Raw genomic sequence first — 17,412 nt, 5'->3', positions numbered from 1 at the left:
ATTAACTAATTAGAATTTGAAACTGTGCTGATTGTCTAGATCTTCTGTGCTGTGGGGGGAAGGTGTTTGTGAAGCATCCATGTTTTCACATACATAAATAAATGCGTGTGTGTGTGTGTGTGTGTGTGTGTGTGTGTGTGTGTGTGTGTCATGGTCATTCACTGTCCCTCAGGTTATGGCATGCTGATACATATTGGGTAGCAAGATACGTTCTTCTACAAGGAGTATTTTTAATTTTGAGAGGTCATTAAGCTCTTTGAAATCTGAAATTAGTTTGAGTTGAATAGAGTTGTTAACTTGTTAAAATGAGTACTTATTTTATTGAATTTCTTACATGGTAGGAGGAAGAACATCTCTGTCTCAGCCTCACCTGTCAAACAATGGCCACATATTCTGTTTTTTATGCCTGCACACCAGCGATAGCCATAGCCAGAGGCATGTTGTTTTCGAGTTGTCTGTCCGTACGTACATACTTTGTCCATGCATCCAAAAAAAATATGTTTTTGGCCAAAACTCAAAAATTCTCAAAACCAATAGAATATCATGATTGGTCAGCTTATTGTGACACTACAATAGTCTGCATAAAACATTTTTCTGACCATTACTGAGTGTCACATTTCTGGAACAGAAGGGGAGATATTTGGTCTGATACTGAATTGGTAACACTGTTTTTCGGTGTCCACAGATTATTTACTGATAATCAATATGAATTTATATCAAACAGATCAACATCACTGACATTTATAGAATCAATTGAATAAATTTCAAACTCTAAAGGTCACAAAAAAATAGAGTTGGGTTATTTATTGATTTTCAAAAAAACTTTTTGATACATACTTTGATGATATGGGGTTAAAACATATTTAAGTAAAAGGCAACAATTGGGAAGTGGGGAGAGTTTCATAATGATACTATATTATATTGATTCTTTGGACAACAATACAATATTTGCTGATATTATAATGTCTGCCACAATATTCAATCAATCAATCAATCAATCAATCAATCAATTTTATTTATAAAGCCCAATATCACAAATCACAATTTGCCTCACAGGGCTTTACAGCATACGACATCCCTCTGTCCTTTGGACCCTCACAGCGGATAAGGATAAACTCCCCAACGGTGGGATCCCTCTTCCAAGAAGGACAGACGTGCAATAGATGTTGTACAGAAAAGATCAGCATAATAAATTAACAGTAATCCGTATGACACAATGAGAGAGAGAGAGAGAGAGAGAGAGAAGGAGAGAAGGTTCCCGGTGTATTATAGGGGGGTCCTCCGGCAGACTAGGCCTAAGTCAGCCTAACTAGGGGCTGGTACAGGGCAAGCCTGAGCCAGCCCTAACTATAAACTTTATCAAAGAGGTAAGTCTTAAGTCTAGTCTTAAATGTGGAGACGGTGTCTGCCTCCCGGACTGTAACAGGAAGATGATTCCACAGGAGAGGAGCCTGATAGCTAAAGGCTCTGGCTCCCAATCTACTTTTGGAGACTTTAGGGACCACGAGTAACCCTGCGTTCTCAGAGCGCAGTGTTCTGGTGGGATAATATGGCACTATGAGCTCTCTAAGATATGACGGAGCTTGACCATTTAAAGCTTTATAAGTTAACAGTAGGATTTTAAATTCAATTCTGGATTTTACAGGGAGCCAGTGCAGAGAAACTAAAACAGGAGAAATATGATCTCGTTTCTTAGTTCCTGTTAGTACACATGCTGCTGCATTCTGAATTAGCTGGAGAGTTTTTAAGGACTTACTAGAGCTAACTGATAATAGAGAGTTACAGTAATCCAGCCTTGAGGTAACAAAAGCGTGGACCAATTTTTCTGCATCTTTTCGGGTCAGGATAGGCCTAATTTTCGCAATATTACGCAGATGAAAAAATGCAGTCTGTGAGGTTTGTTTTAAATGAGAATTAAAAGACAAATCTTGATCAAATGTTACTCCGAGGTTTCTTACGGTAGTGGTAGAGGCCAGAGCAATGCCATCTAGAGAAACTATGTCATCAGATAAAGACTCTCTGAGTTGTTTGGGGCCAAGAACAATAACTTCAGTTTTGTCTGAATTTAACATCAGGAAATTGGTGCTCATCCAGGTTTTTATGTCTTTAAGGCAGTTATGGAGTCTAGTTAATTGATCTGTTTCTTCTGTATGATTGATTTCATTGTGATGTGATTAAGGGGCCTGTAATCGATATGAGGCGATATCATCTGCCTATTTAATACAACCAGCCATAAAAGATAAGAACAACACAATTAATAAGTGCAGTAAAGTTTACTTTACACTGACTAGACTTACACACATAAAACAGCACATGGGATGAGTTAAGCGGCGCTGGCCTGTGATTGCATTACCTTTCTTCTTCAGCAGCTCTTTCCACCAGGGAAAGGCTACCCCGATGTTGACCCTTGTTTTTTAAATTTGCCGGTCACATTGCCTTTTTGATTCCCTTTTGCGCTTTCTTGGCAATGAGGATTCCGTCTCCCGTGATGCTGCATAAGCATGATCCTGCATTATGCTCATAGAGTGGGACTTTTTTATGCTGCAGTAGTGCTGGGGTAGTAGCGAAGTGCCTCTTGCTCCTCTCCTTTGGCTTCTCAGTCACGCACCACTGGCCTGGCTCTCAATGAAAACGCCAAAGGCGGGGCTATTCCCTAGTAGTGCTATATGTCCCTTTATTTTCAAGATGGCGAAACGTTATAGAACCCCCCAAACGACTTACCTGCCCAATGTACAAACAAATCTGAAATTCTCCTTTTACGAGAATAAGTCAGATTGTTGGTGGATGTAATAATACACCAATGATGACATTCATGAATGCAGATCGGTTTTTGCCAATAAACAACTGAAATTGCTACATAATGTCCCTTTAAGCATGTTTACACTGCATAAGGTAGCCTAGCAGCTAGCAGACTTTTTTTCCCCTCTAGTCATAGCTTAACAAATTACATGTAACGTTATTATTTTTATTACTCACTGTTGGTTTAAGTCACTGCGTCTCCCGACAGAACAGCACGGTTGAATTTCAGCCCGCATGAACATTGTTTTCAGTCTACCATTGTTGAAACAGAGCGGCTGATGTTGCTGTAATAAGAAGGTAGTGGAGTGAGATGTCTGTCCAGCCAGGGAACCTTGTGTCCTGTTTTATCTCGTAATGGCATTGTTCACATATGGCATGTGTGCTGTCTGTTGACCTGTATTTTCTCTAAAATCGATAATATTGCCACCCTGCTTATTTATTCCCGAGGATATATCATTATCCTCCTTGTCTTTTTCCTGGCTGCTTGCTGTCTGCCTGCTGTGATACAGTGATACAGAATTTTTTTTTTTAAAAAAAAGGCGTATCCTAAAGATTATGATATTATCAATCAATGTTTTCACTTTGCATTGATGATCTTGATCATAGTGTGCAGTTTTGTATTTCTATATGTGAAGTGAAGCTGCGGAACAGGTTGAAAGTGGAGCTTAAGGAGATACAGGGTTGAAGAAGGGAATATATATATATATATATATATATATATGTATGTATGTATATATATTGTTTATGGTATGTTGGTGTACACATAAACTGGAAGAATTGTGTGTAATCATGTTTCTATATACATTTATTCATTCATAAAAAGATATCAGACCAAGTTGATTAAGATTCATTTGTAATGTTATTTTTTATTTTTTGTAAGTCAAAGATAATTAGTTATATATACATTTAGACCAATTTATAAAAAAGTCTAAATTGTAAGACATGGAAAACGGCACCTCATATCGTACTGCGGTATTGGGTATGGTTAACATTACCATGTGCAATAGCCAATGTGGAAATTACTATGTCTTTGTTGCTTAAAATTGCTGCCACTATGTCTCTCACCGACTTACTCATATTCACTGTGTCCTTGCTGCAGCATCCAATACAAGCATACAGAGGAAACACAAGATGGTGCTAGTGCCTTGATGATGTCATTCCATATATTCTGACTTTAGTTAAATATATTCAAGGTTCGGGCGGCACGGTGGTGTGGTGGTTAGCACTGTCGCCTCTCAGCAAGAGGGTTGCCAGTTCGATCCCGGGTGTGGGAGCCCCGGAGTTTGCATGTTCTCCCCATGTCAGCGTGGGGTCTCTCCGGGCACTCCGGCTTCCTCCCACAGTCCAAAGACATGCAGATTAGGTTAATTGATAACTCTAAATTGTCCGTGAGTGTGAATGGTTGTTTGTCTCTATGTGTCAGCCCTGCGATAGTCTGGCGACCTGTCCAGGGTGGACCCCGCCTCTCGCCCAATGTCAGCTGGGATAGGCTTCAGCCTCCCCGCGACCCTCAAGAGGATGAAGTGGTTAGAAGATGAATGAATGAATATTCAAGGTTTGTTCCATATATTCAGACATTCATTCCATGTATTCAAGGTTCAGTCCATATATTCAGACTTGAATTCAATATATTCGAGGTTCAGTCCATATATTTATACTTTCATTTAATATATTCAAGGTTCATTCCATATATTCAGACTTTCATTTAGTATATTCAAGGTTCATTCAGTATATTTGGACTTTCATTTCATATATTCAGACATTCATTCCATATATTCAAGTTTCGTTCCATATATTCAGACTTTCATTCATTCCATATACCAAACTATTCAAACTATATATCCCTGGCAGAGGTTGCTGAAAAAGCTCCCCAGTGGCAAGGCACTGGATGTGGAAGAAATTTTGCCCTGAGATGCTGAAGGCTCTGGACACTGTTGGACTGTCTTGGCTGACACACCTTTTCAGTGTTGCATGGAGGTCGGGTACAGTGCCTGCAGAGTGACAGACAGGGTTGGTGGTTCCCATTTTCAAAAAAGGGGACCAGAGGGTATTCTCCAACTATCAGGGTATCACACTGCTCAGCCTCCCGGGAAAAGTTTAAAGTTGTCAAACCAGGCACCACATGTCTCTACACCCCCGCCCGGAACCGTCAGACCCACCGAGACCGTACATTGTCCGGTTACTAAGATGGAGCGATCGGCAGCTCATTTTGAGGGCTGTAGCCGAAAAGGGGAAAAAACTGGCAGAGAAGGGAGAGAAGCTGACATTGAAGGATAAACCCTTCCGTGTGTTTCAAGATCTGATAATCACCACTTGAGATCCAACAAAGACGCGCTGAATGTATGCCGATATTACGAGGAAGCTGCGCGGAGCTGGGCTCCGCTATGGCCTCCTATTCCCAGCAAGACGCATCGTCACTGTGGCAGGACAAAAACATATCTACAACACTCCTGATGAACTGAGGTATGAAAATAACGCACTAAAAGTTAAATAGCTGCCTTCATTGTTTTTTTTTTGTTTTGTTTTTTTTTTCTCTCATTTTTATAGAGGGCATAAACCCATAAGTTTAAATAGTGTGGCAATACGCCGAAATCTGGCTGTGAGTTGCTTGAATGACTTAACGCCTGCTGACATTGGTTCATGGATAGATTTCTCTTGTTTTTTGTTTTGTTTTTTGCCCAATGTCACTGCTGTATGTTGTGTTATATGTTGTGTGTGTGTGTGTTTATACGTCAGAGGAACAGAGTATACTGATTGATAATATGAGTTTGGGAATCATGTACTGTATGTAATTGAATATGGGTCTGCCTATTAAGATTATATCATGGAATGTTAATGGGATTTCAAATAAAGTTAAACGATATAAAATACTCTCACATTTAAAATCCCTGACATATAGCTATGATACAAGAAACTCATTTGACTGAAAATGAATCTACAAAATTAAAACAAAGATGGGTGGACCAAGTCTTTTCAGCTTACGGGAGTAGTTCCTCAAGAGGTGTCAGCATTCTAATTGCAAAAACATCCACTTTCAAAGCATTGAAAATAATTTCGGACAAGGAGGGGAGATACATAACAGTATCGGGACTTCTTTGTAATCAGAAAATTGTGCTTGTTAATGTCTACAGTCCTAACACTGGACAAACTAAGTTTTTGACCAAGTTGAATATATTACTCTGTAGTTTTTTAAATATTCCAATAGTAATCGGTGGAGATTTTAATTTAGCAGCTCTACCTAATGTTGACTGGTCTAAACAGCCCTTACCAAACGATGGTGTGCTTGCAACAGCTTTTGAGGAATTTCAGACAAACATAGGTGCAACAGACATTTGGAGGTGCTGTAATGGGGATGCACGAGAATATACTTTCTACTCAAAGGTCCATAACTCATATTCAAGGATTGATTACTTATTATTAACTGGACAGATGTTTAAGAATGTTGTTAACTCTGAAATCCATAATATCAGACCATGCCCTTGTCTCTGTTAGTTTTTACCCTTCCTTTGAAATAAATAAAACAAAACAGTGGAGATTAAATAACTCACTCCTCAGAGATGAAACATTTATCTCTTTAATAAAAGCCAGAATAGAGGAATATTTCACCGTAAATATTAATTCAGTATCCTCAATACAGATAGTATAGGAGGCATTTAAAGCCACATGTAGAGGGTGGCTAATAAGCTATTCATCTGCAAAAAACAGGGAGAAGAATGAAAAGAAAAAATCATTGAGGGAAGAACTGAATAAGCTTGAAAAGAGACATATGAGGGAACCAGACAATCATAAATTAAAGGATGCTGTATTAATTTGCAGAGCTCAGATGCAAGAAATGATACATGAAGAAACTGCATTCGCATTGTTAAAACTTAAAAGGAGAAACTTTGAGTCAAGTGACAAGGCAGGTAGAATGTTGGCAATGAGGCTAAAACAACAGGTTAAACATTTAATTTCAAGTATGCATGATTGTGATGGGCAGCTTGTACAAGAACCAAAACAAATTAATAACGGTTTTAAAACGTATTATATGAAATTGTATGAAACGGAGAATCATTATAATTTTAACGAAGCACAAAATTTCTTTAGTAATATATGTCTGCCCTCAGTTAAAGAGACAGACAAAAAAAGATCTTGAGGAGAATATTACAGAGGCAGAAATAAATCAGGCAATAAAATGCCTGTCGAATGGTAACAGTCCTGGAGCAGATGGATTTAGTATTGAGTTTTATAAATGCTTCCAGGACGTATTGACTCCTTTTCTTATTATCTTATATAATGATATTATAAAAGTTGAATCTATGCCTGTTAGCATGCGTACAGCTGTAATCACAACAGTACCAAAAGCTGGAAAAGATTATTCGCAAATGAGCAACTATAGACCGCTTAGTCTACTTAAAAACGACTATAAGCTCTTTGCAAAAATACTTGCAATGCGTCTTGAAAGTGTGGTTTTGTTAAGGGCAGATCTGCTGCAAATAATATAAGACGACTATTTCATATTATGAACAAAGCCGCTTCACTTCAGCATCCAGCGATCATGTTATCATTGGATGCTGAAAAAGCATTTGATCAGCTCAAATGGCCATATTTGTTATATATTCTAGAAAAATATGGCTTTGGCCCTGTGTGTATGCAGTGGATCCGAGCACTTTACCACAAACCTCTTGCCTGCATTAAAACAAATGGAATTGTGTCTTCACCCTTTGAGATATCTAGGTCAACTAGACAAGGATCCCCAGTCTCACTGATAATTTTTATTCTGGCGCTGGAACCCCTAGCATGTGCTATTAGAGCCAATCAACAAATAAGAGGCATACATATATTTGGATATGATTTTAAATTAAATATTTATGCAGATGATATATTGTTGACGCTCTCCAAACCAGATGTATCAATGCCACACTTATTTAAGATCATAAAAGAGTTTGGTAATCTATTGGGCTACAAAGTAAATTGGAATAAGAGCGAAGCAGCCCCGCTCAACTGCCTGACTTTTTTCAACACACCATGCTGCAACCCAGATAGTATGGAGGAGAGAGGGATTGAAATACTTAGGGATTAATATTATCTCCACAATTGAGAAGATATTTGAATTAAATGGTCCAAAACTGATAAAAACTACTAGGGAAGAATTTACTAGATGGGGTACACTCCCATTATCTCTGTGGGGTAGAGCGGAGATCATTAAAATGAATGTTTTCCCCAGAATATCCTTTTTGTTATCCTCAGTCCCCCTTAAATTACCTGAATATTGGCTTAAAGAAATCAAGAAACTGTTTAAATGTTTCTTTGGGGGAATAAAAAACCAAGAATTAGCTTAAATAAACTCACAATGCATAGAAATAAGGGGGAGTTGGGGATACCTGATATATATGATTATTAGGTTGCATTTAATGCCAAATACTCCATGCTCTGAGCTTACCACAAACAATGTGAGGTTGGCAGTTGGCAGTGGCTGGAACAGGAAATTGTTAATGAGCATAAAAAAAATATAGCCTATCCCTTTCGTCTCTGTGGTATTGTACAAAGATTAAGACGAAATTAAGGATCCCATTGTTAGCTTCTCATGTGAAATATCAAAGAAAATTCAAAAGAAATGTGCAATTAATGGCTTAGTGTTGCCTTCATTATGGGAGAACCCTCTGCTCACTGCTGGAGGAAAAATCCTTTGTAACAAAAGATGGGAAAATCATAATATTAAAAACCTGGGTCAAATTGTAAAAGAGGGTATAATAATAAAGTTTTAATGAACTCAAAACAACATTTGGTTTCAATGATATGTGCTTTCTGCAGTACCTACAGCTGAAATCAATTCTGCAGAAATATATATCTGAAGGGATTTCACTGGCTTCAGATGTAGATACAGATAACAAAATGAAAGAAATTATATTAAATAGAGGCACAGTATCTAAACTATATAGGCTTATTCACCCCTCTTCCTGTGATGCCATGGATAAAATCAAATCACAATGGGAACAGGATCTAGGAAAAAACCTAACAGAGCAGTGGGGCACCATAATGCGACACACAAATTATTGATCAAAATGTGTTAGATATAAACTTATACAACTGAAGATATTACACCGAATATATACAACACCACAGAAACTGCATAAAATGAATCCAGATATATCTGATCTATGCTGGCATGGTTATGGAGAGAGAGGGTCTTTAATGCACATGTTATGGCAATGTCCAGAGATAAATCAATTTTGGGTAGGAGTAAAAAATGTTTTATGTACAATATTAAATGAGGATGTATGTACTGTATTTGCCCAGATGTGTGCTTGCTGGGTGTAAAAACTGAAGGAATGAAATCTGCAGTAACACATCATCTAGTAACACTGGCCTTCCTCTGTGTGAAAAGGACTATTTTGATGAATTGGAAAGTAAGGAAACCAAACTGTTTTTGTTTAGATCACTGGCTAAAATAATTCATAGAAGTGATAACGATGGAGCGTGCAGCCTCATCCCTGCAGGGATTTTATAGGGACAATGGGTTAGATGACCTATGGACCATCATTCAAGAATATATAAATAAGAGACATTTTGTATATATATTTGTATATGTTTTAGCTCTTCTTATTTAATTCTTTATTTTTCTTATATTATTTATTTATTTATCTTTTGACCTGCTGCAGGGAAAACCTAGTACATATAATGTTTTCTGAACATGCCCATGTTTCCGGCTGTGCATCATTTAATTTTGATAACATTTTTGAGCATTTGGAGATAATTATATGCACCCCTAGCCATTCTCTAAAAACCTCTGATTGTATTGTCTTTGTTCTGTTGTTTTATTGTATTGTCTGTTTTTGTTTTTTTGTCTAGTATTGTCTTTGTCTAGCATTGTCTTTGTTTGGTATTGTCCTTGTCTTGTATTGTGAATAAAATCAAAAAAATAAAATAAAATAAAATAAAATAAAGTTGTCAAACCTCGGATTCAGGAGGAGCAATGCTGATTCTGTCCTAGGTAGGTTTATTTGAGAACAATTAAACAAAAAACAAACAAACAAAAAAAACATACATGAGTAACTGCAGATCAGTTTCATATACATTAATTAAAAATCGCCGAGGATTAAAATACACAGTAAAGCCCAAAGGCTTATTTCCATTGTTGTCCTCGATGACAATAAAAGCTGGCAATTGTGTCAATGACAGGCAAGAGTGGCATAGTTAAAAACTAACAACCCCCTAAAAACATGTGAATTTTCTTTTCTTTTTTAAATGGAACCAGAAAGCACAGACACTTCAATTAGTCAGCCATTTCCTAAGATTGAATTTAAAATTTCTCTCATTTGAGATTAATTTGATAGAAACGGGAAGATCACACCACAGGCAAGCTGCAGTATATGAAAAGGTATTTTTCCCGAACTTAGTTTTAAATTTCAGGGCCGTGGAACAGTGGACCAGCTCTTTACCCTTGCTAGGCTGCTAGAGGGGTTATGGGAGTTTGCCCATCCACTCTATGTGTGTTTTGTGGACTTGGAGAAGGCTTACAACCGTGTCTCTTGTGGGGGATACTGCGGGACTACGGGATACCTGGCTCGCTGCTACGAGACATCCAGTCCCTATATGACCAAAGTGAGAGTTGCATCCACATACTCAACATAAAGTCAAACACGTTCTTGGTGGGTGTTGGCCTCCACCAGGATTGTCCCTTGTCACCGATCCTGTTTGTGATATTTATGGACAGGATCTTGAGGCGCAGCCGGCGGGATGAAGGGATTTGGGGACCTCAGAATCGCATCTCTGTATTTTGCAGATGATTGTCCTGTTGGCTTCATCACATCCTGACTTCCAGCATGCACTTGGGCCATTTACAACCGAGTGTGAAGTGGTCAGCACCTCCAAATCTGAGGTGGTTTTCTGCCAAAAACCGGTGGATTGACCCCTCCCAGTTGGGAGAGAGTTACTGCCTCAAGCGAGAGAGTTGGAGTATCTATCGTCATGAGTGAAGATAGAATGGGGCGTGAGATGGATCAGTGGTTTGGCGCGGCTTCTGCAGTGACGCAGGCGTTGTGCCAGACCGTTGTGGTGAAGAGGGAGCTGAGCCATAAAGTGAAGTTTTCGATTTACTGCTCCATCTGCATCCCAACCCTCACCTATGGTCATGAGCTCTGGGCAGTGACCGAAAGAATGAGATCACAGATACAAGCGGCTGAAATGAGTTTTCTCCATGGGATGGCTGGGCTCAGCCCTAGAAATAGGGTAAGGAACTCATACATGCGGAGGGAGCTCGGGAGTAAAGTCGCTGCTCCTTCGCTTTGAAAGGGGTCAGTTGGGTGGGAGTCAGTTGGGGTGCTCCTGAATGCCTGCTGTTGGAGGTGTTCTGGGCACGTCCCACTGGTAGGAGGCCCCAAAGCAGACCCAGAACACAGCCTAACTGCAATTTTAAACAAATTTCTCTTGAGAATGAGACCCTGTGTCTCAATGAGATTACCTGTTTAAATAACGGTTGAATAAAATAACTACAGTGAAACAAACATTCATTAATTTATTCATTGTCTGCGGCCACTTATCCTTTTCAGGGTCACCGAGTACCAACCATCCACCCTCACATTCACACCTACAGCCAAAGTAAAGTCACCAATTACCCTAACCTATGTGTCTTTGGACTGTGGGAGGAAGCCGGAGTACCTGGAAAAAACCCATGGTGACAACACGCAAACTCCACACAGAGAGGCCGCAGCCAGCTGTAACAAACACATTCTGTAACTTGTTTAAAACCACAATCAACCATCTGTTTTTTGTTTTAACATTCACTCAGGAACAAAAATCAGCCTTCAAACCTAAAACAACTAAAGATTTGACATTTATTGTTAACAATTTTGGCCATATACTGCCCAGCTCCACTACATACTGCTTAAACTTGGATGTATTTGATTACAAAAGTGACCTTTTTGTCCCATGTCATCTTCACAGTTTTAAAGCAAGTTATAGGCGATACCAGTCAGACCAAGGGTAAAATTGAAAAACAGTAGCATCATGCATGCGAAGGAGGCAACAAAGGGACACTCTCAGAGAGGAGCTGAGGCAACAGGCATTCAGCAAACAGAGACATCAGTACTTCAGAGCTGTCATCTTCAGCAGTATCAATTAAATATGACATGGCACGCTGCATCATCGGTTTATTGTCTTGTTATAGTATACTGCTCTAATTTTCAGCATGGTTTAATGTGCTAAGAATGTCACACTTTTTTTTTTAATTTTGTATGTTTTCTTAATCCCCAAGGGGAGATTCAATCTTTTGACTCTGTTGTCATATACATATACACACACATGCAGAAACAGAACCTATAATGTCAGATGTCAGAGTGAAGGTGCTGCCCATGACAGGCACCCCTGAGCGGTTGGGGGGGATTGGTGTCTTGTTCAAGGGCACCTCGGCAGTGCCCAGGAGGTGAACTGGCACCTCTCCAGCTACCATTCCACGCTCCATATATTTGGTTCGGGCAGGGACTTGCACCGGCGACCCTCCGGTTCCCAAGCCAAGTCCCTATGGACTGAGCTACTGCTGCCCATACACATCACACATCACACATCACATCATCACATATATCTCTATATATAAATGCACACACACACACACACACACACACACAGGAGAGAGAGAGAGAAAAAGAGAGAATGTGTGTGTGTGTGTGTGTGTGTGTGTGTGTGTGTGTGTGTGCATTTATATATAAAGATATAGATATAAGGAGGGCGGCACGGTGGTGTGGTGGTTAGCACTCTTGCTTCACAGCAAGCCGGTTCGATCCCGGGCGTGGGAGCCCTTCTGTGCGGAGTTTGCACATATGTGCTATATGTATATGTGTTCTCCCCGAGTCAGCGTGGGTTCTCTCCGGGCACTCCGGCTTCCTTCCACAGTCCAAAGACATGCAGATTGGGGACTAGGTTAATTGGTAACTCTAAATTGTCCGTAGGTGTGAATGTGAGTGTGAATGGTTGTTTGTCTCTATGTGTCAGCCCTGCGATAGTCTGGCGACCTGTCCAGGGTGTACCCTGCCTCTCGCCTGATGTCAGCTGGGATAGGCTCCAGCCCCCCCGCGACCCTCAAGAGGATGAAGCGGTTAGAAGATGAATGAATGAATGAATAGATATAAGGAGATGTACTTCCTCTTAAATTGTGACAAATATATTACAGTATTATCAGGGTGGAATACCAAGAAATATGATTTGTTAATCCCAAAATCCCAAACTTTTTTGTGCCTATAAAAGGCCGTATACTGCCCTCCCTAAAACATCAGTCCTTCATCAACATACACACACTCACACACACACTAAGACCTACAACCTATACCTATACACATGTTATATGATTCTATTTACTGTATTTTATCTACGTTGTGTTATTGCAAATCTAACTGTTATTGTGTCCAAATATTTGCAAAGTTTGTACTTTGGTGCTTCGGCAAATTTGTTGTTAAATATCATGCTAATAAAGCCTCGGAACTGAGAAGAGCAGAGAGAGGAGAAAGAGTGAGATCAAAGTGAGAAAACAGAAGTGGAGAGTAGATGTGTGTAGATGTGTGGGCTAAAGGGAGATAGAGAGAATTAAGTAGGCGCATTCTTGGCAAGATTGTGTGTGCATGTGTGTGCGCGCGTGCGTGTGTGTTTGTGTGTGTGTGTGTGTGTGTGTGTGTGTGTGCCTGTGCATTCTTGGCAAGATTCTGTGTGCGTGTGTGCGCGCCTGCGTGTGTGTGTGTGTGTGTGTGTGTGTGTGTGTGTGCCTGCATGTACGTCAGAACCAGTGCTTGTCTAAATAAGGCCAAGGAGGACAACCTATCAACAGCTGACCAACACCACCCCCCACCCACCAAAACTGCAACACACACACACACACAGTCAGTAGTGTGCTTTTTCTAGTTTTGTCCTTGGTCAGTGTGGAAGAACGATCTGAAATCTGACCTTTGCACTGGTGCTTCCCTGGTTTGGTTTCAGTTGTGACTCTAGGTTTATTTTGATTCTTAATTGACTTCACTAAATACTGTATAAATAGTACCATGGGTAATAATGAAACATCATTTTAAAAGATTGAGTGAGTGTAGATAAGTTGTAGATAAGCAGTTTATTTGAACAGTTTGGTGGAATGCATCCCAGTTTGCATAGAGACTGCAAACTGGGATGCTTGTATTTGGTAAAATACCTCCTGCCCAATGAAATTGGTCTGTGTTCAGAGAATACAGAATCCACAGATAGCTTAAAGGGGAACTAATGTTTTTTCAACCTGGGCCATATTTTCCGATCTACTTGTGTCTAAATGAGTGATAGGATGTTCAGTATTTGACGTTTCTCCAGTACAAAGCTAGGTCTGACCTGCCTGCAGCCCGTGAGCGCATGCTATATTAAATAATAGGGCACTCAGACAGCATCAAACGTCAAAATATGTCCATTAAAAGTGCTTTTTCTTCCACACAGATAGTTTCGGATTGTTAGTATAATTATCAGACAACATAACGAAAAGGAGAAATGAATGTCTGTGTTTACCTTTAGCTGGATTCGGACATGTTTCTCTGCCTGTTGCAATTTTAGTATATGTGCTACCGAAGTAACACTGCTCCCTCTCCTCGTCCACTCTGCAGTTTCAATGAGCTCTGCATCCGTGTACATCCCTGTAGTCCTAAATGTCAAATATTGAACATCCTGTCACTCATTTAGACAAAAGTAGATCGGAAAATAGGGCCAGGGTGAAAAAAAACATTAGTTCCCTTTTAAGGCCATAGCTGAAACAGTTCCCTGAGGAACACCAAGTGTGTGTCTCAAATGACAAAAATCCTTGATTTAAATGCTGTACCTTAAAACTTGTGTTCATAATGGAACTACTATTTGCTGTGGGAACATTAATTATTGTGGCAGCAAGAACTGATTTAATACTGTTTGTGAAAGTTGAAAATCAAGGAGAAAGTGAAGAAGGAAGTAGAGACAACTAGCCCAAAATGCCACACAGCTCTTGGATCACACTAATTTGTCTTTCCATCCAGTTTAAATGTGCCGAGCCAGAGATGTAAGAACTCTGGAGTAGGGCCATAAGTGTGCCTGACTGCCTCCAAGTGGGTAGCGATAATATCTCAACGACTACATTCAACCCCCCAACCCCCCCAACCCCCTCTTCACCTGAAATAAGCTCTGTGTGTCACAAGACTCAACTCACATCTGTGTGTGCAGGAGACCAGAGAGAAAGGTGTCATTAAAAGTCTCTGCATGTGCAGCTCTCAGTACTTTTATAGCCTCTGTGTTTCTCTTTGTGTTTTGGAGTTTAGTTTCTCTCCTGCATCCTGTTTTTATGTTAGATATCTCTTTTATTTTTTGTTTCATGTTTGCTTTCAGCTGTTGTTGTTGCTGTTTTTTTTCTAGCTTGAATGGCCATTGTGTGGGTTAGCCTATTTTGTACATGTACAACAACAAATATTTGATCACAAAAAGGTTAATAATCTCTTTCAATTTCAAAAATTTCTCTTTAGACTCTACCATATTGACCATATGTAGCAAAATTAACACTATGTCTATCTGTGTTTTTTCACAGGACTGCCCATGCCCGGGCCAAAGCAGAGGCTGCAGACCAGGCTGCACAGTCAGCCAGTCAGGATTCAGATATTGCCAGAGCTGTGGCCAGAGAGCTCTCCCCTAGCTTCCATCAGCCAGGTACTGTAATAGCAGCAACAGTGCGACAATATACAGCATAGTAGCAAAGTATAAGGTGAATTAAATTCAAAAGACGTTAACAATCTTTTATTTTGCCATTAATGTGACAAAAAGCAGTGTAATTCTGCTTTAATCAGTAGGATTTGAACCAGCTTAGTGCAGAGTCTTTAAGGCCAATTATATGTACCAGTCTCTGGAGCAGAATTTGATGGTCAGTTGTGTCAAATGCGGCACTAAGATCTAATAAAACAAGTACAGAGAAAAGCTCTTTGTCTGAAGCAATCAGAAGGTCATTTGTAATTTTTACTAGTGCTGCCTCTGTGCTATGATGCACTCTAAATCCTCACTGAAATTCCTCAAATAAATTATTGTCATGGAGAAAGTCACACAGCTGATTTGCGACTACTTTTTCAAGGATCTTTGAAAGAGAGGGAAGATTAGATATGGGTCTATAGTGGGCTAACACTTCTGGCTCCAGGGTGGGCTTTTTTGAAGAGGTTTAACTGCAGCTACCTTAAAAGACTGTGGTACATAGCCTGTTACATATTGATCATGTCTAATATAGAAGTGTTAACTAAAGATAAAACTCCTTTAAGTAGCCTAGTTGGGATGGGGTCAAAGAGACACGTTGATAATTTAGATAAAGAAATCATTGAGGTCAGTTTTTAAAGGGTAATCAGAGAGAAGCAATCGAAATATATATCAGGAAATAAGCTGGTATGAGCTTGCCAGAGCAGCACAAAGACGCTATCACAGAAGCATCGCAATTGAACAAACACGCTTACCGCAGTACGTCAGCTCATCAGGAGTCAGGAGTCCCATGCATTATGACTACTTAAACACGCCTCAACAATCAACTGTAGTCAGGACTGATAGCTTTAATAGCCCATGCAGTATCAAAAGTTGTTATTTGTGATACAACCCCTATTCCAATAAAGTTGGGATGCTGTGTAAAATATAAATAAAAACAGAATACAATGATTTAAAAATCCTCTCGACTTATATTCAATTGAATACAGTAAACAGACAAGTTAATTAATCTTCAAACTGATGAACGTTATTGTTTTTTGTTTGTAAATATACACACATTCTGAATTTAATGTCTGCAACATGCAACATGTTATTATAAAGTTGAGACAGGCGCATGTTTACTGCTGTGTGACATTACCTTTTCTTTTAACAACACAACACAAAGAATGAACTGCGGCCGCTGATAGCACCTTGAATTGCACTTCACTTGCACCCGCAGTTTGCTCCGTCTTAACGTCCTATTCACAAAGGATATTGCGCTAATGATATACCAGGGCAAACACGCCCACAAAGTTTGGCAGCTGAGTGCAGTTTGCCCCTGATTGCAATTAGCCACATGGCAAAGTATAAATGTTGGCTTTGCGCCAAGAACACCGTGGCAGAACAATGGCAGACTGTTTGGCAAAGTACTGAATACTGTATACCCTCATGTAGTGATGTCTGCTGGTGAGTCAGTCTAACACTGTCGGATGGATTGAGGCTGTGGATTTGACCAAGTTTGACCACTTTATCACTATTTCCTCTCACTTGTAGCTGTTTTTTCGTTATCTTTTGAATCTAATATGAATTATGGAACCGTTTTTGTTCATGTTTGTTTCCTCCGTTTCGTAAAATAAATTATTGAAAGTTGCTTTTGAAGTGCGTGACAGAAGTGCATTTTGAGAACAACCGCAGATTGTCACCTGTTCAATGCATCAGTATCTTCAGATGCCATTAAAGTAATAATGATTATAATAATAATGTCAAAATATTATTTACAGACTGATTTAACAGACGATCACTGCTGCCACGATCACTGGGAAGTCTGGGCGAGAGGCTTCCACAGAGGAGCGCCCAGTTTGCACCAGCTTTCTAAAGACGTTATTTACTTCACTCAAACTGCGTGTGGCTATTAGCGCTGGTGTCAGTGAATTAGACGTTGTTTATCAATGAGGCTCA

The 17,412-nt window shown here is 39.7% G+C and overlaps 1 protein-coding gene across 7 annotated transcripts in view; it reads left to right on the top strand.

The window, feature by feature from the left end:
- The window catches only part of LOC117271535 (junctophilin-1-like), a 258,838-nt gene that overhangs the window by 79,320 nt on the left and 162,106 nt on the right, over positions 1 to 17,412 (top strand). For all 7 annotated transcript variants that reach the window (XR_004502892.2, XM_033649756.2, XM_033649755.2 and 4 more), the window contains exon 3: positions 15,326 to 15,444. Coding sequence is in view for 6 of the 7 variants with exons in the window: in XM_033649756.2 (XP_033505647.1) it covers positions 15,326 to 15,444 (119 nt within the window). In the remaining variant the exon portion in view is untranslated. The remainder of the gene's footprint in view (positions 1 to 15,325; positions 15,445 to 17,412) is intronic.

This window comes from Epinephelus lanceolatus, chromosome 12, assembly GCF_041903045.1.
Source record: "Epinephelus lanceolatus isolate andai-2023 chromosome 12, ASM4190304v1, whole genome shotgun sequence".
Classification (NCBI taxonomy): domain Eukaryota; kingdom Metazoa; phylum Chordata; class Actinopteri; order Perciformes; family Serranidae; genus Epinephelus; species Epinephelus lanceolatus.
Note: the sequence above shows the minus strand (reverse complement) of the source record. Positions and strands in the feature narration are given on the sequence as shown.